The 27839-nt window shown below is 36.9% G+C and overlaps 2 protein-coding genes across 4 annotated transcripts; one reads left to right on the top strand and one right to left on the bottom strand.

The window, feature by feature from the left end:
* Positions 1 to 3230: 3230 nt before the first annotated feature.
* On the top strand, positions 3231 to 17427 carry LOC124386257 (integrin alpha-6-like). Of its 2 annotated transcripts, none has more exons than XM_046849988.1 (25): positions 3231 to 3535; positions 6764 to 6891; positions 6977 to 7065; positions 7360 to 7585; positions 7822 to 7932; positions 8309 to 8525; positions 8773 to 8978; positions 9061 to 9152; positions 9233 to 9360; positions 9471 to 9560; positions 9653 to 9717; positions 9901 to 10088; positions 10195 to 10344; positions 10436 to 10551; positions 11251 to 11407; positions 11843 to 11926; positions 12006 to 12085; positions 13033 to 13101; positions 13348 to 13441; positions 14643 to 14765; positions 14865 to 14972; positions 15538 to 15645; positions 15779 to 15877; positions 15988 to 16113; positions 16650 to 17427. In XM_046849988.1, the coding sequence occupies exons 1-25, from the start codon at positions 3354 to 3356 to the stop codon at positions 16725 to 16727; spliced, it is 3114 nt and encodes a 1037-aa protein (XP_046705944.1). In that variant the 5' UTR covers positions 3231 to 3353; the 3' UTR covers positions 16728 to 17427. The 2 variants fall into 2 exon arrangements, with proteins under 2 accessions (XP_046705944.1, XP_046705943.1); XM_046849987.1 differs by having other exon boundaries at positions 14586 to 14765.
* Positions 17428 to 18768: 1341 nt separating this feature from the next.
* LOC124386259 (neuronal acetylcholine receptor subunit beta-2-like) lies at positions 18769 to 27455 on the bottom strand. 2 transcript variants are annotated; one of them, XM_046849992.1, is made up of 6 exons: positions 27403 to 27455; positions 22668 to 22813; positions 22550 to 22594; positions 22246 to 22355; positions 19863 to 20826; positions 18769 to 19304 (listed from the first exon to the last, which is right to left on the bottom strand). In XM_046849992.1, the coding sequence occupies exons 3-6, from the start codon at positions 22574 to 22576 to the stop codon at positions 19155 to 19157; spliced, it is 1251 nt and encodes a 416-aa protein (XP_046705948.1). In that variant the 5' UTR covers positions 22577 to 22594; positions 22668 to 22813; positions 27403 to 27455; the 3' UTR covers positions 18769 to 19154. The 2 variants fall into 2 exon arrangements, with proteins under 2 accessions (XP_046705948.1, XP_046705947.1); XM_046849991.1 differs by lacking the exon at positions 27403 to 27455 and adding an exon at positions 25883 to 26353.
* Positions 27456 to 27839: the final 384 nt, after the last annotated feature.

Raw genomic sequence — 27839 nt, 5'->3', positions numbered from 1 at the left:
TGCCGTTAATAACAGTTTGTTGCTTGTGAACAAAAGAAACATGCCTGTGTCTCTAAAAAAACATGAAAAACTAGATGTTGCCAAACTTTCCACATCCACCATAATTCACATATTTCAGGTTAAAATCAGTTCAATAGATAAAGTGATTATTTCATTCTTAAGTATTTTTCTAAAAATGAACGGAAAGTAGTGAACCAGTGAGAAGCCGTTATGCTGAAAGTCTATGAAGATAACTAATGTTAAATTATACATACCTGATATATCTGAAAAAAAAAGGTTATTATGTACAGGTAAAGGCAATAACCAAGGATTTTAAAGGATAGAAGCTGATTTCGTCTGAAAACACATCAAACTATAAAGATAAACGTTTCAGTTTCTGAAGAGATGGAGTGCTCACCTGTCATCATGGTGCCCAAAAAGAGTGAGAAAAAAGCGCTATAGAAGCCCACCAACTTCATTCCAGCCCTCCAGAAAATCACAAAACATGCAAACAAATTATATATGCACAAAAAGGTGATGAAGAGGAAGACCACAGAGAATCAGCTGAATAAAACAAGTATGAAGCAGATTGAGCTGCGACTTCGCTGTGTTTATCAGTGATGACGAAAGGAATGATAGGATCTGCGTTTAGAACAAGTCCTGAGGCGAAGCGTGTTGGATAGTGGGAGGGAAGGGAGGGAGAGAAGGAAGAGAAAAGAGCAATAGAGAGAGGGGAAGGGAGAGAGAGAGACAGAGAGAATTGATTGGAAAAAGGAATTTTATTATTTTTATAATAATACAATTTAACAAAAATAAAAAATACAAAAAATTTATAAATAAAAATAAACAATAGGAAATAAAATGCATTTGTTTAAAAAGTTTAAAATAAATAAACAAACAAATAAATAAACTAGGTTTATGTATTTATTTGTTTGTTTAAAAAGTTTAAAAAGGTTTATTTATTTATTTATTTATTTATTTATTTATTTATTTATTAATTTAATAATGATCAAGCAATTGAACTATTAATATTTATTTATGCATGATTAAAAATAAATAAATACAACAAAAATCGTTTCAATAAGAAATAAAATTATTGTTAGCATTTTCATTTGCATTTGTCTATTTGTTCTGAATTTATAGTGTGTATGTGTGTGTGTGTGTGTGTGTGTGTGTGTGTGTTTATGCATGCAAAGACCATATGTGTGCATTCACCATACAAAGACAATTAGTCTCCACAATCTCTCTGGGGGATGAAACAAATTCCACATCCACACAAGCCTGAGCATGTGTGTGTGTGTGTGTGTGTGTGTGTGTGTGTGTGTGTGTGTGTGTGTGTGTGTGTGTGTGTGTGTGTGTGTGTGTGTGTGTGTGTGTAACTTGTGATTTTCTGCTCTATTTAAAAGCAGCTGTGGCCAAAACTGTGCAACACCATTCATATTTCATTTACATATAGGAATTTTACTGTAGATTTAGACACAAACGGACACGCATGCACATGCACACACACACACACACACACACACACACACACACACACTCACTCTCTTATTATTGCTTTCTGTTATGGATGTGTTGCTGAGGGTAATTTAGATGAAACAAACAGAAAATTGCTGTCGATTAAACAGCCCTCTTTTCCCCCTGATAATTACAGCTTTAATCAGTCATCCTGTATAATACACTGACTCAGAATACGGCCTACTTCTCAAAACATCTATCTACATCTCATGTTTTTTAAGCATGTGCACAAAAAGAAAGCAGACAAAACCTTTAAATATTGATCCAGCCAGTTCCTTCAATTATACATGTTTTCCTCAAAGTGTCAACGAGATCCACAGGAGTGAGTTTTAATATTCAATCACTCACTTTCCCAAGAAGCTTTATACTGTTCAGGGTGGTGATATGGAAGCTGGAGCTTAGACTGGAACAACTGAGACATTTTTTTCTAAGCATTTCTCTCACACTGTTGTTGTTCTTCATATGCATGTTTCATCATTGAACATTTAAAGGCTCTGGAATGGATGGAGTTGGTGTTGAATCTAAAATGATCTCAGATGTTGAGCAGATTTATGAGCTGCTCAGGAGCACCTGGTTCTACAACTCTAACTGACTGGATAGGCTGCCTGAAGTTTTTTTTTAACCTCAACCACTGCTCCATGGATCCATCTATCTTTCAGGGAACACAGAAGATATGCTTGAAAACTGAGGTGGTGGAATAAACTTTCGGTTAATGTATGTTAAGTCTTTAATAGTCATAATTTATGTCTAAAAAAAACCTATTTTGTCCAGAAGTACACAAAATAGCACTTTTTTCTTTTCTAAATCTCCTGACTGATGCTATTTTTAGATGCTATTTTTAGACTGTGTCCAAATAAACCAGTATCAGAAATTGTGAGGTACAGCATACCATTGGCCATTAACTGTTTAATCACGAATCACTACAATACAGGAGAACTTAAAACATTAAGCTGTTGAGCCTATAGATACGATTTATATACACAGATCAGCATAACATTATGACCACCTGCCTAATATGGTGTTGGTCCCACTTTTATTGCCAAAACAGTTCTGACCCAATCAAGCATCAACAGCATGAACTTCTTCAGCAGTTTGATCTACAGGAGTTTGTCTGTTGGATTGGACCACACGGACCACCCACAACCCTGTCGCCGGTTCACCACTGTTCCCTCCTTGGAGCACTTTTGATAGACCACTGCAGACCAGGAACATCCCACAAGAGCTGCAGTTTTGGAGATGTTCCGACCCAGTCGTCTAGACGCCACAATTTGTCAAACGGCTCAAATCCTTATGCTCGCCCATTTTTCCTGCTTCAAACATCAACTTTGGGGAAAAATGTTTATTTTCTGACTATTAAATAAATCCACCCACTAACAGGTGCCATGGTAAAGAGATCATCAGTTTTCTTCACTTCACCGCTCATATTGTTCTAATATAATAATTTGATGCCTAGTTGGTGTATATTTATATAAAAGAACACGTTTTTCACCACATTTTATTTTCAGGGAACTTAGCAATTAGCTAAACTTTCAAAATAATGATTCAGTTCATCTATTGTAAACATCCGTTAATTATCATAATCCTGATTTAAAAAAAAAAGATCAAAGTGCACAAATTGCTGTTTTATTTCATCTTCGCGGCTAAACATTAACTCACTTTTTCTTTAGATTACAAATGTTTATTGCCTGTACGCACCCAGTACATTAGCATGAGAACTGCAAAGTGTTGACACACCTCACCTCACCTCACCTCACCCCACCACACCGCTCCTCTCCTGCTATTCGCCAGGTATGTCATCTTTAACAGCCAACATGTTCTGAGCTACAGGGAATTTCAGAAAACTCCAGAGGAGCACCATGGAGGAACAAAGACTAGCACTGATCATGACCATGTGGCTCTTCAGCAGCCAGAATCTACAGCATGCATCAGCTTTTAACCTGGATAATACCAACATTTTGAGGAAAAGTGGGGAACCTGGGAGTCTGTTTGGATTTTCCCTCACAATGCACCATCAACTCAAACCTACGGATCAGCAATTGTGAGTTTATTTACATATTTACAGGGGAATCAATAATAAACACCATGTTGGTTAGACGTGAATGTAAAATTTACATTTTTCTGAATCCACAGAAGTTTCATCACAGGCTAAAGATTCAGTTAATCAGTTTTTTGCAGCTAATAGATCACTATAACTAATAAACGGCTAATTGAGTGCATACTGTACTGTATAGTATGTTCAGTGAACTGCAAAACTTTTAGGCACCAAAGAAGCAGACATTCATCCTAATAGTATTCAAATTGTTTCTATGTTATCAATTTTGTGTGTCAAGATAACAGTGTTTATACAAAATATTATCAGGTTCCGTATTTGACACAGAAACAACTCCTGATATGTGCATTATATTTTACTGAATAATTTGACTAACCATTCTTACTACCATATCTGTGAGAAATCTGTAACACACCAGATCTTTTCAGATTATTTCCTGATAAATCCCGTATCAGAATTGATCATTTTAGGAAAACAAACTTTTCAGTTCTAAATAACTCGTCCATAACTTCCACAGAATATAAACAACATTCCCAGCTTCCTAATAGGCTGTAACTTGTAAAGAAATAATGTCACTGTGCTGAATTTTTTGTGAAAATAAATTAATCTATCTGTATACTGTACGTATAAAATAATTTGTTAAGGCTTTAATTGCTTATCATTAAGTGGCTGAAAGGTTTTAATCTTTTCTGCATTTTTTATAATAATCCTGCAGCAAAATCTTGTTTCAAAGCAACAAATAAAGGAACAATTTGGTGATCACTGCTGGAGGACATGTCCATTACAAAAGTTAAGAGATTATGCAATAGATCATTTCCAAAATTTTTGGCAAAAAACAACAAAAAGTACAATAGTGACCACGAACCACCAGAACAGCTTCAGTGCTATTTTCATTGAAAGGATTTTCCCTGAGTTGGTGTTTTCATGGTGGAGGAAAATATGAGTCACTCCAACATGTTTCTTACAATCTGGTAAAGTGAAGCCAATAGATTATAATAATTTTCTTTTGCATTAAATCATTCTGTGAACCTTTGTGCCCTGTATAAAGAGCCAGGCTCATCCTGGAAGAGACTGCACCCAGTGCTATAGAAATATCACTCATCACAGGTTATATATGATCAGTCAGAATAGTAGTGTATCAGTCAGTGAAACATATTTCTGCTATATTTTCTTGAATGAATTCATATCACCGTGTATGTTCTACAGTGCAGACACTAACAAGTATTTCACATTGCCACCCAATTACTAATGAATGCACTGTAAATGATAATAAAACACTGCATGGAAGTACAATTGGAAGTACACAGTTGTATACAACGTCTTTGAAAGCATTTGGTATCATGAAATTTTCCTATCACTTGAAATAGAAGGCCCATGCCTGTTCCAGCATGACAATGCCCCTGTGAATAAAATCCAGCTCCGTGAAGTTATGCTTTACATGGGTTGGAGTGGAAGATTGTTCCTGTTGATCCTCTTATAGAGCTCTGATCTCAACCCTATTGAACACCCTATAGGATGAATGTGAAGGCTGACTGCACCCATGGTCTCCTCACATCACCTACATCAATACCTGACTTTACTAACATCCTGTTGACTGAAAGAATCTCAACATCTCCACAAAATCTAGTGGAACATCTTCCATTAAGAGTGGAAGATATTATAACAGCAAATGGGGATGAAATGTCAAATAATATGTTTAAATAGGACATACAAATCTTACGGTTTGGTGTAGTTCCTTTGAGTTCCTAATTCTTCTCTTTAACTCCAGTTTTTATGACAAGATGTAGATCTGTTGATGTAACAGTGTCTTGACCACATGTATAACCTTTTTGAGCTGAATTTACTGACAGAATAAGGGCATGCAAGGGCATGCAGGACCTCAAAGTTTGCCTGCGGCACATGGAAAATGATCATTGTTTGCTAGACTGTTTATCTGTCATCGTCCAGACTGACACTGACATGTTGTAGTCTTTATGACATGTCTGCAGGCGCAGCTGCTTCCAAACCAAATGATACACTTTTGGCACAATTTACAATGTAGTTTGGTTTGACACTGCATTTAATGAAATTAATGTAAAACTCTTTCAACAAATTCAAAACAATTGTGTGTCATATACAGCTACAAATATCCAAAATGCATAGCACTAACACTAACCTATGTGTGCAATGACTGTCAGAAGAAGACATAGACCATGGTGCTTAAATGGTCTTAAAAAGCAAGATGATTTATTCTTGTCACGTGTACTTTACAGCACAGTGAAATTCTTTCTTTGTGTAGCCCAGCAATGTTAGGAAGCTGGGGTCAGAGAGCAGGGTCAGCCATTATACAAGGCCCCTGGAGCACAGGAGGTTTAGGGCCCTGCACAAGGGCCCCAAGACCGGCAGTTTGGCAATACCAGGCTTGAAACCCCAAACTTCCTATCAGTAACACAGCCTTAATCACTGAGGTACCACTTCCCCATGATTTGTTTGGAGTGTGATTGTTGTTTCTGCACCTGCCTGTGGAATCACACTGAAAGGGAAACATTTCTCATGATACCATACCTGCAGACTAAACAGTACACTTGTGAAAGGAATTTACAACACAAACAGTTTGTTGTCATTTTTATTTGTATAGCCATTTTAACGATGGACATTGTCTCAAAGCAGCTTTACAGAAATACGAGGTGGTATCTACTGTACATGGAGACTAACAATGTAACTGGTGCTATTCTAACCACATGCTTTACCAGAACTGTAAAGAACTTACACGAGCTTAACCCCTGAAATAAAACCATTCAGCTACTTGTGCATGATGATCATCAGAGAACAATCACCTCGAAAGCGGTTATAAAGTTGCATAAAAGAGTGTATAAGTTTAGAGCCTATAAGTTTGTTCCTTATAATTGTAAGTTTATCCCCAATGAGTGAACCAGTGGCGACTGTAGGAAGGAAAAACTCCCTGAGACTTCATTAAGGAAGAAACCTTGAGAGGAACCAGACTCAAAAGGGAACCCAGCCTTAGTCTCAACAGCGAATGTCTATTCATTGCAATTCCATTATTATTCAGTGATAAATGCTTAAATGCCGAACTGTGAATGCAACTTGTGGTCCTGAGCCATTGTAGTAGACTGTTGATAATAGTTACAGTCCTGTATCAAAGTTCATTAGTGGCTCAGTAACTTCATAGATCTTTAAGCTGTTGATGTGACTGTTAAAAATAATTTCTGACCTCAGCTTGCTGGTTGGTGCTCCACATGCGAAAGCTTTACCCAGTCAGAAAGGCAACATAACCGGAGGTCTGTTTCGCTGTAAATTCACGACACAGAGTGACGACTGTGAACGGATCCCTGTAGACACTAAAGGTTAGTGTTATTCTCTGTAAATACTTATGATGGACGAATATTCTGATTATATGAATCCTTCTTATCATTTGCAACTTATTGACAGATTCAAAACCAGGACAGGGATTAGACCATCGGGAAAACCAGTGGATGGGTGTGAATGTGAAAAGCCAGGGTCCAGGAGGAAAAGTGGTGGTGAGCTAATCCAAACACAGTAATAATTACACTGTTTCCATTTATAGCAGAGTTGAATAAAAAAAATGGATTACAGAGATGTTAAAAGTAACATGTAGAAAATGAATGTTTTAATCATATTGTATTCCTATTATATACAGTTTAATAATTTTCAGTAAATAGAGATTGGATCTGTTAAATACTGTGTTTGTGTATAACTAAAAATCTATTTAAGGACCCAGTAGACAATACATACAATACTAATCATCTTAATATTGATTCCTGATAAATCTTTGGTGGAATTTATTTACTTAGGTTTGTGCTCACCGCTACCAGCAGTGGATACATGAAAATCAGCTGATACTGGGCAGATGCTTCATCTTGAAAGAGAGCCTGATTGTAGAAGAAACAAAAACGTTCTGCAGCAATCGAGGCAGTTCTAAGGAAGATTTTGGTTACTGCCAGCAGGGCGTCTCTGCAGCTTTCACCAAAGACAAGGACTACATCGTGTTCTCGGGGCCTGGTGCATACGACTGGAAAGGTACACCACACATAAGAACTGGATGGATGGATGGATGGATGGAGGGATGGATGGATGGATGGATGGATAGATAGATAGATAGATAGATAGATAGATAGATAGATAGATAGATAGATAGATAGATAGATAGATGATAGATAGATAGATAAATTATTATTATTATTTCCCTAATTTTACATTCATTTGGGAACTATTTTAACACCAGTTTTACCATTTCATGTCAATATTTTTTGAAGGCATTGTCCGCATGGAGCCCATTGAAAATCTTTTTCTGGATTTTTACGAAACTGAAAACTACAACGTGTTTGATGAGAATTACATTCCTCTGACCATCAGAGGCTTTTTAGGTGGGAAGTTTGTTGCTTTCATTTGTTCTTTGATAAATTAGTTTTTCTTACATAGATTTCCTTAATAATTCTATGCATGTTGTTGGGGTCAACTTCAATAATAAAGTGTTACTGTAATCATGTCGAATATTTTCCTGGTCATTTTTAGTGCTTTAAGTACTTTTTTAATGAAATACTTCAACTGGTAGAAAAGAGCTTCCACATATAGTATTTGATACGTGCCCTTCAGTCATGTAAATGTATCTGTTTAATTGCTATATGCTTAATAAAAATAATAAATAAATCTATTTGGCACTGACTTTTTTCTGTATTTAACTTTTGAAGATATAAATCTTAAAAACGCTGAATTGGTATTTCATTTCTTGCATTTTTCCAGGTTTTTCTCTGGACACAGGAACAAATGTGTTACAGAAAGGGGAGCTGGTGATAGTAGCAGGAGCACCACGCTCCAATCTCAGTGGAGAAGTTCTTCTCTTAAAGCCTGTTTCTGTACGGGATCAGAGGAATCTGTGTTTAGCTCACATTCTCCAAGGCCAAGGTCTGGCATCGTCTTTCGGCTACTCACTGGCTGTAATGGACCTCAACGCAGATGGGTAAGAAGTCTAGAACCTGGGCTTGATATAACTTACCTGTCTCTAATGTATTTTACTGATAATAAAAGTTAATACTTTTTTTATAGCAATGCAATTGCTAATATTATGTTTTGAAAATGATAAAATTCTTACACCTTAATTCTAAGCATTGCCAACAATATTTATAGATATTGAGATATTTGGGAATAGTTTGTTGGTTTGTAATTATACAATACACTAAACACCTTTCTGCTGGTTGGTTTATCAGATGGGACGATATTGTGGTTGGTGCTCCTCAGTACACCTCGATAGACATGGACGAAGAAACAGGAGGCGCTGTTTACGTCTACATAAACCGCCGAGACGGCCGAGACTGGGACAGATTACAGCCAGACGTTCTTATCGGCAATAAAGGCTCCATGTTTGGACTAGCGGTGGCAAATATTGGGGACATCAATCAGGATGGATACAACGGTTCGCATTCTTCTACCAGACAAAGTGTCACAAATATTTGTGTTTGACTCAATGTAATTACTCTGATTATGTTTTTTGACAGATTTAGCAGTTGGAGCACCTTATGATAATGACGGTAATGGTGCAGTGTACATTTATCTCGGCAAAACTGGACACTTGCAAAAAGAAAACCAAGTAAGTGAAAACTCCTCGGCTGATTAAGTGTGCCACAAATTTTACCTTTGATATTTATCTGTGATGGTCTGCTTATGTAGGTATTACAGGGAACAACCCATCAAATCAAGTTGTTTGGCTATTCCTTGACTGGAAACATGGATATTGATGGGAACGGCTATCCGGACGTGGCTGTTGGCTCACTTTCTGACACCGTCCATGTCTACAGGTAACATGTTCTTTCACATGCAACCTATTCCTTGCTAATTCTTTGGCCTGGTCTACAGGTACAGATGTACATTGTACAGTATATTTAAAAGTGAATTATTTTTGTTTAAGGTCAAAACCAGTAATTAGTATCGAGAAATCCTTGACTTTAACACCTGGTGCAATGAACTTCCTTAAAGAAGATTGTCAGAAAGGTCACTGGTGAGAAAAAACCCATAACATTCTTAAAAGTCTCATTTTGGATTTTGGAATTTGTTTTGTTTTCATTGAATGGCTGCATGTTAATCCTTTAGCTTCATAACGGCTAAAACCTGCTTCTCCTACACGACCTATCCAGGGATGTATAACCCCAGTCTGAGTGAGTAAAATAATGCTCGATTATGTTTTAAATCTAAAAATAAATGTTTAGCTTAATGTAGAACAGATGAAGACCCATGGAAGAGTAAATGGAAGAGTAATGAAATATCTGTAATGTTAATCATTGTCAAGTCTCCTCGAATAGTTTTTAAAACTGATCATTTTATCTTTTGTGGTCTGCTAGAGATTCTGTACAAGCTGAACGCTGATGATCAGAGGGTTCAGAATGGCCAACAGTCCCGCCTCATTTTCTATGAACGGTGGGATCAGAATGATCGTCAGTCCCGATTCATTTTCAACGAACACTTAGGAAACATTTCTCTCCAGACACATGGACAAAAACAATGTGTGCGAAACCACCTTCGGCTCCGGGTACTAAATCTTCTTCACCTCACCTTCACCATGTTTTTACTCTGTTTCTACACAGTATATAATTCACATTTTTTGTAATGGGATATGTAATTTCCTGTTCCTTCAGGCTGACACCAAGGACAAGCTTACAGAAATCACTGTCAGCATGTCAGTGTCTCTACTTCAAAGCAGTCCTCTTCAGACGTTATGCCAAAGCTCTTTACCTGCTCTCGAGCCAGTGCTTAATGATCTCCAGCCTCAGGAAAGCACAGCTAAAGTGTGTGATAGATAAAAAAACAGAATTTTGGGGGGTTTTTGCTCATGATTTAAGAAGAACATTCAAGCATGAATCTTTTCTCACACTGCAGTTCATGTTTTTGAATCCTGAGTGTGGAAGGGATAATATCTGTCAGAGTAACCTGCAGCTGCAGTACACCTTCTGCAACAAACAACAACATCTGGACTTGTGTTCACCACTAGCTAGGTAACCTCACTACACTACTGGATGTCTGTATTTTTCAATTAACAGGTGGATGAAGTTACCAGAACTGGACAAATTGTCCAGAATTATATTTAATTAGATGTTGAAAGCACTTCATATTTCCAAAAACTGAAGATTTAAACTATGGGTATAATTCAGCAAAAGTTTGATTTAAGAAGTTTTAGATTTAAAGCAGATATACATTTTCTTTTTCCATTATTCAAATGTTTTAATGAAAAAATTAATAAAAACATTCCTTAAAGGTTCTTTACGTAGTAAAAAGGTCTTCCTATCTAAAATGCTAATACTTGGCGCTCTATCTGATAAAGCTACCCTCTGTTGTATCATTTAAGATAAAAACTGGCTTCTGCCTGAAACAACATATTCAACATTTTATAGATTTGTAGCAAATACACAATTAGAACAAATCAATAACATTAAATAGGTGTTTTATGTGCCTTTTTAATTATTTCTAAAAGACATACGTGAAACCATGTTATAACGTCTCCAAAGTGACACTGGAGGTTCTGTATATTATACTGTAGGTATTAAATAATTCTTTTTGCAGAGATGTTAAACTTTATTTAGCATTTCTAGTTTAAATTTGCCACAATTCACACAAAAAACTTTATCATAGAGACGCCTCATCATCATGCATTACCTTTCCTGTGTTTTATCTCCATGTTGTTGTGTATATTAAAGGGAGGACGGAGTGGCAGTGATCTCTCCCGGTGCTGGGACCACGGCGCTGGAGATCACTGTAACCAATCAGGATGGAGATGAAGCTCATCTCGCTCAACTGGTTGCGAACTTTCCAGAATCTCTTCCTTTATTGTCGGTCGTCCTCAAACGAGACAGTGTAAGTCTCAGAATAAAACACTACAGAAACACATGATGTTATAAGTATGAGCAAAGCCAAAATAAGGCCAAAGCAAGATAATATAATCACTTTCTGGGTGTTATACTGAATTCCATTGTTTTATTACCTCATTGTCATTGTAACAATTGACTAATTAGATGCTAAAATACTTTTTTTGCTCGATGTTTCATTTGATTTTATTTAAATATTGAATGCAGAATGAATTATAGTTTATTAGTGATTTTGTCAGCACAACTAAATATCAGTATATTATAGAATGTCACTATAAATTCCTAAAAAAATTCATACTTTAATAAATAAACGAAGAACTATTTTTTATTTCCAAATTGTGATATGAAAGGAATAAAACAGTTCAAGATGTGCTGCTATACGTAAGAAAATGCTATGGAAAGCTTTACTGTGTTTTTTCTACAGGAACTGAACGTGAAGTGTGACGTGGACGGGACTAAAACGAGAGCCGAATGTGATCTTGGAAATCCTTTCAGAAGAAATGCAAAGGTAATGTAAATAGTGTTGGACCTGTATTTATTTATTTACTTATTATGATTTTGCTTATTTAATGTTATTAATTCTGCAGGTAACGTTTTATCTGTTGCTAAACACCGATCTTCTGAGCCCGAGCGTAACTGACGTCAACGTGACACTCAGTCTCCAGACGTAAGATGCAATATTTATGACATTTTTATTATAAATTATACATTTTATTGTGTATTACTTCAAAATGTACTGTATTTGTTTTGGTTGTATGTTGGCTTTTGGAGTAATGTTTTAAAGTAAAGGATTGCATACGTTTTAATAGGATACAGTTAATATAAAGAACACAAATTGTATAAATATATTTATATATTTATTCAAATTTAACTAGTTAATTGTGGAAAAAGTAATGGCACCCTATAAATGAAGAAAATATTCACATTATTCTCGATTCAACTCGCAGCTCATTTGACCTCCAACCTTGAGTTCAGCATTTTTATGTTGTGTTTTTTCACTAATCAGTGTTTGCACACGTGCAATTTTATGTAATCCTCTGGATAGGTTTATTTGTTCTATTAAATCTTGTGTTGTATGTTGTTTCTATGCCGCACCTTGATCCTAAAGTTTTCATTTTGTTTTAATGTGTACTTAAGTGTACAATAAAATCACATGACTTGATTTGATTTAACTTGATCCAATCAACATGGCTACTCGAAATATCTTTACCAAAGTAACACACAACATCTTAATCTTTTCAGTTCTCTCATGTTTCCAAACTTTAAACTCGCCTCCCAAATCTTTCAAACATTCCTCCTGAAATCTGTTTCATAATCTTCCTTATTATCTTCTGAAAGCTACACGTGTAGATGTTTCTGTTGTTAATGTTGGATTAGGGTTGTAGTCTTTTGCAGCATACCACTGCATTACATTTTAAAATACATTTCTACACAAATTAATTACATTTATTTCCATATAAAAACATGAGCAGGTGCAAATTTATGTCTTTAATTGTAATATATCTAAAGGTTTAGACACCAGATTTTAGAAACCATTGTGTTAAACTTTGAATAAATTTCTAGCTGGAATAATATTAATATAAAATGATTTCACACTTGCTTTTGTTGCTACAGGATCAGCGTGCAAAATATTACAGCAATCGTCGCAGAGGCTCGAGTTTTTTTGGATCTCCAAGTGTTTGGGTGAGAAAACTTCAGAAAATATGATTATAGAATTTTTTTTTGAGTTTTTTTACTTGATTAGATTTTTAATTACTTAATGCAAAATGAAAGATACTGACTGGTTTGTGTCCTTATTATAAAATCAGTATATTGATAGATATTAGTCAGACAATAATGTTATTGTGTTACTAAACTTCAGCCTCTCCCTGTGTAAACTCTCTTTATCACTACTTTAATCACTACTATGTCGCTTTATTGTGTCTGAAGACAAGCCAAACCTTCTCAAGTGTACTATCGAGAAGAGGAAGAGAAGAGACAATCAGATAAGGAGATCGGAGAACCTGTGCAGTACCAGTTTTCAGTATGTCTTTGTTTTATGTATTTTCTTTTTTATATTTTACATCAGGCATTAATGTGTTTAATTTTTCCTTACATGGCAACAATGACAGCAAGATCTTTGAGATCTCTGTGTAAGATCTTTGACTGTAGGTCAGTTTTGCTAAACTTTTCCATACAATAGTCGAAATGTGTGATTATTAAACTTTAATGTTTTTAAGACCAATTGTTTTAGAAAAAACAATTAATATGAACATAATGATCGTCCAATAGACACGACTTTAAAAGCTTTTATGCTCAAAATAATCAGTAATCAAGATTTGGGTAATATCCTGGAATGTTGGAGGTTCAAGCCGTGGTATTGCCAATCTGCCACTTTTGGGGCCCTTGAGCAAGGCCCTTGACCCTGTTTGCTCCAGGGGTGCTGTATTATGGCTGACCCTGCGCTCTGACCCCAGTTTCCTAACATCGCTGGTATATGCAAAGAAAAAATGTCACTGTGCTGTAATGTACATGTGATAAATAAAAAGCACCTTGTTCACCTTTATCTTATTACAGGAAATGTTAGATAAAATATTCACAATCACCCCTCTGTCATTTCAGCAGTGAACACAACAGAATTTGGCAATAAAAAAAGCATTTTTAACACATTTTTACTAACATTTAATGGTGTCCATGAAACAAACATATTATAGCTTTTAAATCTATAAATCTTTTCCCTATCAGCCTTTTTTTAATCTCTGTAGCATAACACACAAATCAACAGCTTGTCTTGCCATGGCATAAACTCTGTGAAGTTACAGCATAACCTCAGACTGTAGTAAAGCGCTGGAACTGGAGACTCCTTCCCCAACAATGCTTAATAACCATCTCCTCAAAGAAACAATTATTGTGTTTTAAAACATGTTTACGTAAATCCCTTCCTATACAAATCCCTGTTAGAACAAACTGTGATTTGACTTATAAAATGATTCCCTCTCTTATATTAAAAAAACGATGACCAATCAGGATTCAACATTCCTGTAGTATACATATAAAGATAAAAATACCTCACCTAAAGTATTATTAAGACATGCAGGTGCATTCCCACCTCACCCCCAATGTTCCATATACAGTGATACACAGCACACACACATCATCTATGTTTTTCGCTTAAATTATGACTTCAGATCAGTAACATGGTTCGACCTCTGAAGTCCTTCACCTCTGTGACCCTCAACATCCAGTGGCCGAAAGAGAATAAAGAAGGAAAGTGGCTTTTTTACCTGCTGAACATCACCGGGCCCAATAACCAGAACATCCCGTGCAGCCCAGTCTCTGAGATCAACCCTCTGAAACATGCTCAAGAGGTCAGACGCTTTCACATCAGCATTTCACGTCATTTATTATTCATGTTTTACTTTTTCTGGATCTCTGTGATTGGTTATGACTTTGCTGGCTGTGTGCAGGTGATATCCAGAAGCAAACGTGAAGTGAAAGACGAATCCAGACACTCAGCTCTCGGCTCTGATGGACTCCTGTCTTTATTTGGAAGCAAACGGCATTACAAATATTTGGTACACTTTTACACAATTGCACACCCAACTGAAGGGACTTCAAATTGTCTGTGGCGTCTCAGGAGTGTGTCTATAGGGGTTTATAGAAGTGATTTTTGCTCTTGCTGTCAGCAAATATTACACCAGTGCAAAGACAAAACACTAAAAACATGCAAAAGGCATGCATGTGTACCATAGAAATCGAAGTGTACTGTATAATGAGTATTTATAAATTGATCACACAATTTGTGTTTCAATTTTAAATTGATACTAATGTTTGACTTTGTACTTATATATAAGTATATAAACATGAAAGTATGTATTCTGAAGCATATTTCAATCATTATCAGGAAATTGTATTCAAAAAAGACAAAACCAGTCATTGTGAAAGACATTTTCATGCAATATTTGAAAAGATTCATGCTTTTTTATTATTTAGAAAATCTCAAAGTATTGATATTCTGTTATGTTCAATTTTGTTGACAAATAAAATAATTTGTATAATTAAATATCAGATACAGTAAAGATGCAGACATTTAAAGAAAACCCCTGGACTCACTCTGTCCTTTTTCTCTGCTTATTACAGACATGTGACGATGAATTAAAGTGTGTGCAGCTCAGATGCCCCCTAAAGGCAGCAGACAGAACTGCAGTCACTCTGCACTCACTCCTGTGGAGCAGCACTTTTATTGAGGTAATTTTTTATTCATTAGTTTTATTATATTTCTTTATTAAAACACCTTTTTGCATGAGTTTGCATGCTATTTTATTACAATATTCGGATTATATAATAACATGGTGTGTGTTGGTTGTGGTTTTCTGAACAGGAATACAGCTCTCTGAAATATCTAGACATTGTGCTAAACGCTTCTCTGAGCCTTGATGGATCGCAGAAGAACTTCAGACTCGGAAAATATCACACACAGGTACAGAATTAAACACAGAGATTAACCGGTTTATCATGAAATCTTTATTTTTTTTAATTTCCAATGATAATATGCAATCAGATTAATCTGTGTATGTGTGTTTTGTGCAGGTGAGACTTACAATATTTCCAGAAAAGAAGCCGACATTTCTCAGTCGAATCCCCTGGTGGGTGATTCTGCTCATCGTGGTACTCACGCTGCTCCTACTTTGCCTCCTGACCTACTTCCTGTACAAGGTGATAACATTCATACAGTATATAAAGCTCTCACACATCACCAGGCAGATCGCCCTGCCATAATACGGATATCAGCAAGAGAGTGTGAAGACCAACACCTATTTCCTCAAAAGCATCTGAAGCTCACAGATGCCCTTGATTGGCTAAAGTCATTGCAATTAAGAGGGTGCCATCCTTCTACATTCCAGTGTGTGTGTAGATCAAGAGTCCAGAGTCAGCTATGAGGTTTTAATGGGAATATAGTCGGCTAGAAAATTATTTGCTTCCTTCATTCTGAGCAAAAACACATGCAAAAACTGATATTTTTTAACCAAAAGACTGGTTTCACACGATCAAATCATCTGGTGCTTAATTATTTATAACCATAGAGCTCCTGAAGCACCACCTTCAAGCAAAACATCCCCAGTTGATCAATTATCGTATCATTGTTAACGTCTTTGTGTTTTACGTATTTCAAAATATACATTTCGTCTTATAAAGTCATGATTTCTTAATAACAGCTGGTTTTTTTTGTTTTGTGTCTTTGTGTTCCTCAGCTGAGAAGCCTCGACTGCTCAACGTGCAGAGAAAACAAAAAATATCACAGTATCTATGATAATCAAGATATGAAATAAACACCTATGCAAGAAATCCAACAGAAAAAAAAAAAATGTTGGTGTTTTATAGGATGTCAAAGGAGCATTGTTCAATGTGAATACTGAGCTAATTTTACTGTTTACTATTAAAAAGTAGTGCATGTGTGATCTAGGAATACTATAACAAGGTAATAGATATTCAGTCAAAGCTCTATATACTGTGCTTCTGTACAACAGAAAGTCATGAAGTGCTTTATTCCTTATGTACCACATCATTACACAGCAACATGTCATACGTCATGAATACACTGACCAGGCATAACATTACGACTGGTAAGGTGAAGATCACTGATGATCTCTTCATCATGGCATTTGTTAGTGCGTTTATATTTTTATTAGGCAGCAAGTGAACAAAGCTGACGTGTTGGAAGCAGGAAAAATGGGCGAGCGTAAGTATCTGAGCACGAGCTCCTGCAGCTCAAACTGCTGAACAAGTTCATTTCGTTGATGCTCGACGGGTCACGACTGTTTCGGCAGGCAAAGGGGAACCAACACAATATTAGGCAGGTGGTCATAATGTTATGGCTGATCTGTGTATAAACCTGTAATTACATGTAATTCTGTGAAAAGTCCACATTCTTGCTATCACTTACATTAAAGCAGCTGAAACCAGTTACTCCATTATCAACCTTTTGATTTTTTTTATGTGAAACTCAAATAAAAAAATGAAACTTGTTAATCAATGTGTGTTTATCGATTCAGTTCATGTTCATATTGAGCCATAACAGTCATTCTGGAACATTCCTTCATCTTCTAAGCATGTAAATTAATATATGAATATTAATAATAACGTATTTTCCAGACTATAAGCCGCTACTTTTTCCCCACGCTTTGAACTCCGCGGCTTAAACAATGAAGCGGCTAATGTATGGATTTTTCCTGGGTTTTTCCCGGTTTCACAAACTTCATGCCAAAAAACTGAGCCCCATAACACCAGACCAATGAAATTGCAGAACGGGTTCAGGTGAACCAATGAAACTCTTTATATTAAATCAGATGCGCTCCCACTGAATCGGGCCGCACCACATCATAAATATGGATGATGTTCCTCTGACGTTTGACCTGCCGCTCACTCGGACTGTCTACAGGAAATGCGAATCATTCAACACGCTGAAAACAACCGAGCATGAAAACACACTTCACCTGTGTTCTGAGCTGCACGGCATCGGGAGAAAAGCTTCACCGATGGTGATTTTTAAACGCACGACGATGCCAAAAGATAAACTCTCGAGAGAAATTGTTGTGAAAGGAAGGAGGAAGACAGTGAACAATGACTTTCTTGGTAGGCTACTGTTTAGATACAAGCCATGTAACAGACACTGTCTTTCATTAAAGCCTGTGTAAAGTTCATTAGTTTCAGTGTAGACACCTGCGGCTTATAGACAGGTGCGGCGTATTTATGTTCAAAATAAACATCTTTGTACAATTCAGTGGGTGCGGCTTATATTTGGGTGCGTTTAATAGTCCGGAAATTACGCTAACACTAACACAAATTCTAACTACAAGGCAAAACTACATCATTTCTTTGTGGAATACATGCATATTTATTTTAATATGTATTTGTTTTTTTTGTTTTTTATATATTATATGGACAAAAGTATTGGGACAACTGAATTTTCCAGCCACATGTGGTTCTTCCCCAAACAGTAACAGTTCCTTTACTTGAACTAGGAGACCCAAACCTGTTCCAGCTTTATGAAGATATGCTTTAAATAGGTTGGTGTGAAAGATCTCCTGGTATAAAGCTCTGACCTCAACCCTTTTGAACACCTTTGGGATGAATTGGAATTCTGACTGCACCCCAGGAACCTCCTCACCTTCTCACCTACATCACTACCTGACTTTTCTAACACACTTGTAGGTGAATGAGCACAGATCTCCGCAAGCACAATCTAAAATCTACTGGAACATCTTCCCAGAAGAGTGGAGGTTTTTATAAAAGCAAACTAAGATTTAATGTGAAATGAGATGTTTAAATGTCAAGTACCGCTCATAGAGTCAGGTGTCCACAAACCTCTCTCTTTCTCTCTCTCTCTCTCTCTCTCTCTCTCTCTCTCTCTCTCTCTCTCTCTCTCTGTCGCAGCATCAGTGAGATCATGCTGATAAAGAACCGGTAATGTTTGTTATAATAGAAAATATATCAGGATATTATGTTGAGGTCTCCCTCAGAAACAGTATTGCTATCATTTCTAACCAAACAGCTGAGGTCATTGGGGTCACAAGACCAGGGTCTGGTGCTACAGTAGGTAGTGAACAGTAAGGCAGGGTTAAAGAGTGAGTTATACTTTAGCTCACATTCACAGTTTCTAAATCGGGAGTGAGGACAAGCTGGTTTGTTTGTGTGTGTGTGTGTGTGTGTGTGTGTGTGTGTGTGTGTGTGTGTGTGAGTGTGCAAAAGTGGGTCAGTCACTCTGTGTTGTCATCCATTGGAGTGTTGTAGCTCTTAACCAGAGGCTGCATGAAGAGACCAACAGTTCCAGAAACACAAACCAACACAAAAATCCAGAGGAAAAGCCGGTCTATGACCATCGCCACATATTTCCAGTCCTCAATGATCTGAAACAAAAGAAAGTTTTGTTGAGAACGCATATCGACTAGGAATGTGTAGTGATTATAATTTTTTATCGGATTAACTTTTAATTGCATTGAACCACACATACATACTGGCATGTAAATAAATTCATTAACCTCAAATACATCATTTGAAATAATTACGTTATAGGAACATTGACCAGACATTACAAAAAGGGCTTTTATGATTTTTTTTTTATTGAAGTCTATCACATCAATTGCCATTGTATATTTTATTGATATTGAACGTCAGGTTTGGGGCTCCTAGTTTAAGTAAAGGAAAATTGAATGCTACCAGATCCAAAAGCATCCTATACAGAACCATATTTGCTTCCAAACATTGATATAACATTAGGAGGAAAAAAACAGATGATTGGAAAGTTCAGGCTTCCAAATACTTTTGTCCATATAGTGACCTACATTACATTAGACCTGAACCTTGAGACGTACAGGCACTGACTCTGTCTGAAGCAATGCCTCAATTAATGAATTAACCTGCTCCTAACTCTGACAGATGATGATAAGAACAACCACAATGCTCACCGCTTCATCATCATCCTCACTCTTTATCTTGTCTGCGATGTATCTCACGCCCTCCATGGCCTCCTCCACTTCCCCCGAACACTTCACCGCTAGACGTCTACGGATCTCTGTGTCGTCCTGCATGTCTCTGATTTTCCAGTTCAGGGTTTTGGAGTTCTTATTCACAAAGAACGTTGTATCTGACTGTGCTTTCTGCTCTCTTTTAGTGGTCTTCTCGGAGAACGAGCGATGTTTGTGCTTACGTCTGAATTTCTCGTGGATATTGGAGGAGCCAGGCCTTCGCATGAACAGCAAAGCTGGCAGACGATGCAAGAAGAAGCCTCTGACCCATAGAGGCATGGTGTGTGTGCTAGGAGAACGGTGATGAACGTTCAAGACGCACACGCTGGTGACGATGGAGAAAGTCACCAGCACCATGGCGAACATCAGATACTTGCCGATGAGCGGCACAGCCAGCGAGGTTGGAGGCACAATCTTGGAGATGAGGAGGAGGAAAACAGTTAGAGCCAGGAGGACTGAGATACACAAGGTCATCTTCTCTCCACAGTCTGAAGGCAAATAGAAAACTAAGATGGCCAAAGAGGAGATTAGAATGCAGGGAACGATCAGGTTGATGGTGTAGAACAGTGGCTTGCGCTTGATAATGAAGTCGTAAGTGACATCCAGGTAGGTGAGGTCATCTGGGTCTTCGTTCTTGCGGGCAGGAAGTGACACAATGTCCCACTCGCCACTGGGTTTGAAGTCATCTCGGCTCGCGAAGTCTGAGAGCAGGACCAGGTCGATCTCTGTATGGTCGTACGTCCACGAGCTGAACTTCAGCGTGCAGTTTTGCTGGTCGAATGGAAAGTTTCGCACCTCGATCTTGCAAGCACTTTTATAGATGGCTGGGGGCAACCAAGCAACCTCACCATTGCTGGAAACCAAAGCGTTGGAGTAGAAAGAGACCTCGTATGTCCCATCAGCACTGAAACCCAGAAACAAAGAACACAAAGATGACCTTCCATTTAACCCTTTTGAATTAAAGTTCAACATCAGATCACAAATTTTCTGTTATTGATGTCATTAAGAGATTTCTCTAGAAGTATACTTTGGTGGTCTTAGACTTTAATCCCCACTGCAAATCAGGAACTAAACATCCTTAGCTAGCAGAAATGGAAGCTTTGATATTTGGCACTAAGTGTGTTCTCCTGCTCATCCCATTTCACTAATGGATGCTTAATCCCTCCAGAGATCCCCAACTGATCCAAACACACTCTCCAGTCGGAAGACAAAAACACAGGGTGTTTAACCAGACACTTTGCAATCCTGAGTCACACCTCTACAGAATATTGGATTAACTATGAACATCTGCTTTATTTGAAATATAATTCAATCGCTCTCTTATCAGTGAAGCTTCTGTGTTTATTAAAAATGGAAGGATGGAAAAGTGGCTTATGGCAAAGGTATAAAAGAGAAAAATAATCAGATGTTCCTGAGCTGTCTCCAATTCATCCTGACGTTTTGGTAATATAAATTATCAAAAAATCTGTGTACATACAGTGGTGAGTTTTTTATGGTATTTGAGAGACACTTGTATGTTAAATTGTGCTTATATGCAGCAAACGAGGCCATTTACTGTATTCATTTTCATTTTAGTCAATAAATGTAGGTTTTGGATAAAATTCATGTCACTTGCAACTTCACAGGTTTATCTGTTTATATTTGAATGACATAAATGTAGGTTTAATGATGAAAGAAATAATAAACCAACATGGCTACCATTCCATACTTCAATATGGTATGAGGTTCCATTCTGGTCTGTAAATGCCATCCATTAATAAAAAACCTGCCCAGTCACTGCACCTAAATCCTATTGAACTGCTTCTGGGATGAACTGGATCACAAGAAAGACATTTCCAACTACTGCAGAACAACTTTGGTAAGTTTTACAAGAAGTAAAGTATTTTAGCTGAATGTTTGGAGAAACGAACTGTCCTGGTGCCAGATGTGTGTGAAGCTGTTATTCATGCTAAGGGAGTATTTTTTTTTTAAGTTTAACATCTGTACATTTATTTATATTTCTGTGGTCAATGTAAATCTTCATACTGTCACATTATCTAGTTTGTTGCCAATAAACAACAGGAACATGATTGTGTTTTTCATAAACTTTAAAAGATTAGGGATTTCCACACATTTGACAGGTACTATATATAATACATACACAGAAAAATCTGACAGAATACGAGCTGAAAGTTTGGGTTTGAGAGAGTGAGAGCATGAAAGCATAAATTAATGAGTAGTTTCTAGAAGCAGATTTATCCACATTTTATTGAAATCCTGCACAAACCATTTGGGCTGTGTCCTGAATTGCACTATACTCAATAGTGCTCTAAAAATTGCTCACTTATTGTAGAGGACGATGTCTGGCAGCCATATGTGCAGTGATGGAAGACGGACTTTCACAACCCCTTCGTACTCGTTTGGGTTCCATGTTAATCTGTAATCATTCCACACCTTAAACACACAAACGCACCCACACAATAAATTGAAAGTGAAATTATATGGAAACTGCAGCACTTCTCACTTTTAAGTCCAAGTCTGAACTCATTCATTTGGAAGCCAAACACAAAAAAGTGTTGCTTTTGTAAATAAAATGATAAGAAATACTGGATATTACTGTAGATTACCCAATATAGCGAAATGATTACCTGAGAGAGCCAGCAGTTGGTGGTCATAATCTGTTCCCTTTCATTCTAAAAGCAGATAACCAAGTGTTATTCCATGTGTGTATGAGTGCCTGTGTGTCCATGTGTCACTGAGACTCACCACACTGATGAGCTGAGCTAGAGACACCTGGATGGCGATGGTCACCTGCTGGCTTTTGTTCACTGCAGGTCGTATGAGCTTGTTGTAGCGTTCGGGAGAAAGGAGGTAGTTAATTAATCGCTCTTCCACCTCGGCGCACAACGCCGCTATAAAGGCACAGAAATGAAATGAAATGAAATATATTTAAATATAAAATGTCCAAAAAATAAACAACCGCTTTAATAACGCTTTAATAACGTCATTTATAAGGTATAACAACTCCTACGATTGCTCATAATAATCCAACAGTCATTTCTGATCCACAAATTCGATTGGTCAAGCAGCATTTCTATACATCTTACCTCAGAGAACATTAACAGCATGTAGCAGACTCCCTCACACGACTTACATCTTTCATCTCATTCATACAGTACAACTGAGCAGCTGTGAGGTTAAGGGCCTTGCTCAGGGGCCCAGGAGTTCCATCTTAGTGTAGTTGGGATTTGAACTCACAACCTTCAGATCCAAACTAAAATGCCTTAACCACTAACCACCACTGAGCATCTCCCCAAAAGAGCTGCCTTACACTGTATTTTCAACATTAACTTCCACTTCCTGGTTCAAAATTCTACTGCAGTAGTTTTAACAACTTTAAGATTTTAAGATATGAAAACGTCTAATGAGAGCGAAAAAAGACGACGGGACACCAATTTCACCAAAAACCCCTTTAAATGTACAAAAAATACCTCATGAACTAGCTACAAATCAAATGTGTTCTTTTGGGAATCTATAAAACAGAATAAACTAAACATTTGGTCCAGTAGGTGTGCTGATTCAGTAGAACTTCACTCCTGCATAAGTACATTCTAGCATAATAGCATGGTTAATAGAATAAGAGATTACAATAAAGGCAAAACATGTTATAATGGTTAGTGACAAGCAGCCTGAGCAGTGCACTGGTGCTGCCGTGTGTCTAAAGGACACGGTCAGAATGGATTACATCACCACAGTTAATATGTTCAGCGACAACAAGATTCAAACTGACAGGCGGTGACGTCATGCTGCGAATACGGCGTTCAACGCCCAGGAGAAACTGTGCTGTGTGAAAATAGAGGACCAGAAGGTTAGATCTGAACTATTGATGATAAGATTCGCATCGGTGTAACGCCATAAAAGTTAACGATGTGATGCATAGGTTTAAAATAATGTCTCTCCCTCTATATAAATCTTCCTGTCGAATGTTGAGCTTCATTACTTGCTTCATTGTCACTTTCACGCAGCCATGCTCGCTAAACTGAAGTGCTTGCAATGCTACAGTTTCTCTCCATGCTAACTTGAGTGTTTCATGCTCTAAAAAACAATTTAGTGTGTGCAAATCATGGTAGGATTCACTCAAACTGATATGCCTGCAACACGTCGGCAATTTGTACAGTGTTAGTGTAGGAAGATGGAGAAGCTTAACGTCTGTTTATTAGCATGACAGTGTAGTACGTGATGAAATCGATGTGGAGTCCTGCAGCATGTAGTGTATCACCTGGACGTCGGTTTTAAAGCATTTACATGTCATGTACAAGTACAATAAATTACCACAGTATCAGACCAGTAGCTGATACCAGGACCATAACAAAACCTTCTGATTATCCCATATTGTAAAATACACACACACACACACACACACACACAAACACACACACACACACACCTGCAGAAACAGCAAAAGTCTGTTAAAATATTTTGCCAAAATGTGTCTCTTTCTCTCTTTCACACACACACACACACACACACACACACACACACACACACACACACACACACACACACACACACACACACACTCAGCTGAAGCTTAGAGACACAACTCTTCCACCCAGATGCACTTCAACTCAGTAAATAATTCAGTTGCTCTAAAATAAAGCTGCCTCATCATACAGACTGTGATCTCTCGTTTCTCATTGGAGAGTGCTCATCTATCTATCTATCTATCTATCTATCTATCTATCTATCTATCTATCTATCTATCTATCTATCTATCTATCTATCTATCTATCTGTCTGTCTGTCTATCTGTCTGTCTGTCTGTCTGTCTGTCTGTCTGTCTGTCAAGTTTATTTCTATAGCACTTTTCACAACAGACATTGTCTTAAAGCAGCTTTACAGAAATCAACAGTCAAGGTGAATGTCTGTCTGTCTGTCTGTCTGTCTGTCTGTCTGTCTGTCTGTCTGTCTGTCTGTCTGTCTCTTCTGTATATTCAAATATTTATTAAAACATTTATATTCTTTTTTTTTATTCCATCCATCCCTCATATCTATTTCAGCACCAATAGAAAAATGCTTATTATGACAAATAATGTATGTATGTATGTATGTACGTGTGTGTGTGTGTGTGTGTGTGTGTGTGTGTGTGTGTGTGTGTGTGTGTGTGTGTGTGTTTGTTTGTTTTGGTCTTTCTTCCAACCCTTCTGCCGCTCTGACTCACTGAGACACACACACACACACACACACACACACACACACACAAGCCCTGCTTTATCTGTGTTATTAAAAATGTATTAGTATCTGACTTTTAGGTCCCCCTGACCTTCTAGGTCCTCTTTATCACCACCTCACCACTTCTTTACATGTCACCAATAAAGTGAATGCCTTTTTCTACCTTAGCAAATTTTACGAATCAGATCTTTCAACCATTAGATGGCAGGCAGTTCATTATGCAACTATGACAGTTTATGAATGTTGACGTTCCTCATCACACAAGGACTTACTGCTTTATGAAAAACAAAATTTTTTTTTTGATATGACATGGAAACTTCAAGGAATAATAATAACAACAACAACAACAACAACAATAATAATAATAATAATAATAATAATAATAATAATAATAATAACAACTTGCTTTGTGTTCATGCTTTACATGTACATAACATACAATAATCAACTACAAATTGCTTTTATATTTTTTGAAATATCAATGAAGATTATTAATAAGTTAATTATTACATCCAATAAATATTTTTATTGGTAAAAGTTTGATTACAAAAAATAATAAATAAATGAAAATGTATATATATATATATATATATATATATATATATATATATATATATATATATATATATATATATATATAGAGAGAGAGAGAGAGAGAGAGAGAGAGAGAGAGAGAGAGTTTATATAATCCCACACTAGTGAACCTGATTTCCCAGTTTCCATCAGCCCACCATCAAACTCATTACTTACTGGTGAGGAAAAGCAGGCAAAGTCCTTTTTCCATCCGAGCAGCCATGTGTGGATCTCAGCCTCTTCCTTCTCTCTCTCTCTCTCTCTCTCTCTCTCTCTCTCTCTCTCAGCACTAATGTCCAGTTTGCGCTCTTATTACATTACTTTTTGGGATGAAAAACGCATGCGGGGGATTTTTAATCTGCGGGATTAACCATCAATTTTCACCTCCGAGAGCACATTCCTGAGAGAGAAAAGATTTGAGATGTGCTCCTTATCTCCATCACATGAGCTGGAATCATCCAACAGGATTCACTTTTGCTTCCCAAAACATCCGACAAAAGGCGCAAACTGGAGGCGCACAGATGTACATGGCTCTGGAACAGGGTTGCCAGATTGGTGTTCTGGGGATCATTCCAACTAATGTTATTCCAGATAATGTTCTTGGGTTCGGCAAGGAAAATTAAGTCTATTCGAGATTCATAAAGCATTAGCACAATACATAAAGCATGTAAATATGATAGGAAAGATTTTACATTTGTTAATTGGTTTAAACAAATCATTGGGAGGAAGATTTTTAAGAATTTAACAAATAAAAAAGTAAATTTTCCCATTCAGTTAAAATCATAGCCATTCAGTGCTGATGCTTTGAAATTATGCTTTGGGTTAAGTATTTAAAGAAATCATAATTTTAGGACATTAAAATAAATTTTACATCAAAGATTTGAATAATATGATTTATATTTTGCGTATAAGAATATGCAATGAAATCTTTCAGTTTTTAACAAAAGTTGGCAAAGAAGATTCTCTTGAATGTGTTCATTTAATTCCTGCTTATTCATTGACCAATGATTTGTCTCAGTTTTTGGTGTATTGTATATAATTATTTGTGTATAATAAAAAAAAAAAAACATCTGAGAACTGAATTTAAATGCTGTTCCAATATGTTCATACACTACATGAACAAAAGTCAATAGCTCACAAACTTGTGAAAATCAGGGAGAAGGTAGCAGAGCCTCCAGCCTGACTTTCTGCAGAATTCTGGACCTGTTTACAAACACCTATTAAAAAAATGTACAAATTCTTTAAATCTGACACTGTTGCACTTTTACACATTACAGTTTTTTTGAAGTACTATCATACTGATGTTATCTGTCTTGCAAACCTTACAAATGGCATATACTCTAAACTTTAGTATGTTTACATATACTAGGATGTACATTTGCACCTTACGCATTCAGATGTTTACGAGAAATATTCACCTGGCTTATACACAGTACAGACCAAAAGTTTGGACACACCTTCTCATTCAAAGAGTTTTCTTTATTTTCATGACTATGAAAATTGTAGATTCACACTGAAGGCATCAAAACTATGAATGAACACATGTGGAATTATATATGGAATTATATACATAACAAAAAAGTGTGAAACAACTGAAAAATGTCATATTCTAGGTTCTTCAAAGTAGCCACCTTTTGCTTTGATTACTGCTTTGCACACTCTTGGCATTCTCTTGATGAGCTTCAAGAGGTAGTCACCTGAAATGGTCTTCCAACAGTCTTGAAGGAGTTCCCCGAGAGATGCTTGGTACTCGTTGGCCCTTTTGCCTTCACTCTGCGGTCCAGCTCACCCCTAAACCATCTCGATTGGGTTCGGGTCCGGTGACTGTGGAGGCCAGGTCATCTGGCGCAGCACCACATCACTCTCCTTCTTGGTCAAATAGCCCTTGATGCCTTCAGTGTGACTCTACAATTTTCATAGCCATGAAAATAAAGAAAACTCTTTCAATGAGAAGGTGTGTCCAAACTTTTGGTCTGTACTGTATATATATGCACTGAACTTCCTATACAAACTTACTATATTGCATTTACAATGAAAACACTTGAGAGATAAGAGAAACTCTATTTCGAATCCTTTGTATATCTGCACACAAGGTGGCCTTGACAATTTATCTAATCTAATTTCAAGGTTTATG

The sequence above is a fragment of the Silurus meridionalis genome, chromosome 5 (assembly GCF_014805685.1).
Source record: "Silurus meridionalis isolate SWU-2019-XX chromosome 5, ASM1480568v1, whole genome shotgun sequence".
In the NCBI taxonomy this organism is placed as follows: Eukaryota; Metazoa; Chordata; class Actinopteri; order Siluriformes; family Siluridae; genus Silurus; species Silurus meridionalis.
This window is presented reverse-complemented; position numbering and strand designations above follow the sequence as displayed.

Coding starts and splice junctions, on each gene's coding strand:
- LOC124386257 (XM_046849987.1), top strand. CDS start 3,354: ATGGAGGAACAAAGACTAGCACTGATCATGACCATGTGGCTCTTCAGC. Junction 10,345..10,435: donor CTCAGGAAAGCACAGCTAAA/GTGTGTGATAGA, acceptor CTCACACTGCAG/TTCATGTTTTTGAATCCTGA. Junction 14,766..14,864: donor CTCTGAAACATGCTCAAGAG/GTCAGACGCTTT, acceptor GGCTGTGTGCAG/GTGATATCCAGAAGCAAACG.
- LOC124386259 (XM_046849991.1), bottom strand. CDS start 25,928: ATGGCTGCTCGGATGGAAAAAGGACTTTGCCTGCTTTTCCTCACCA. Junction 22,814..25,882: donor TTGCCTGCTTTTCCTCACCA/GTAAGTAATGAG, acceptor GTGCCTTTATAG/CGGCGTTGTGCGCCGAGGTG. Junction 19,305..19,862: donor GTGAGGATGATGATGAAGCG/GTGAGCATTGTG, acceptor CTTTTGTTTCAG/ATCATTGAGGACTGGAAATA.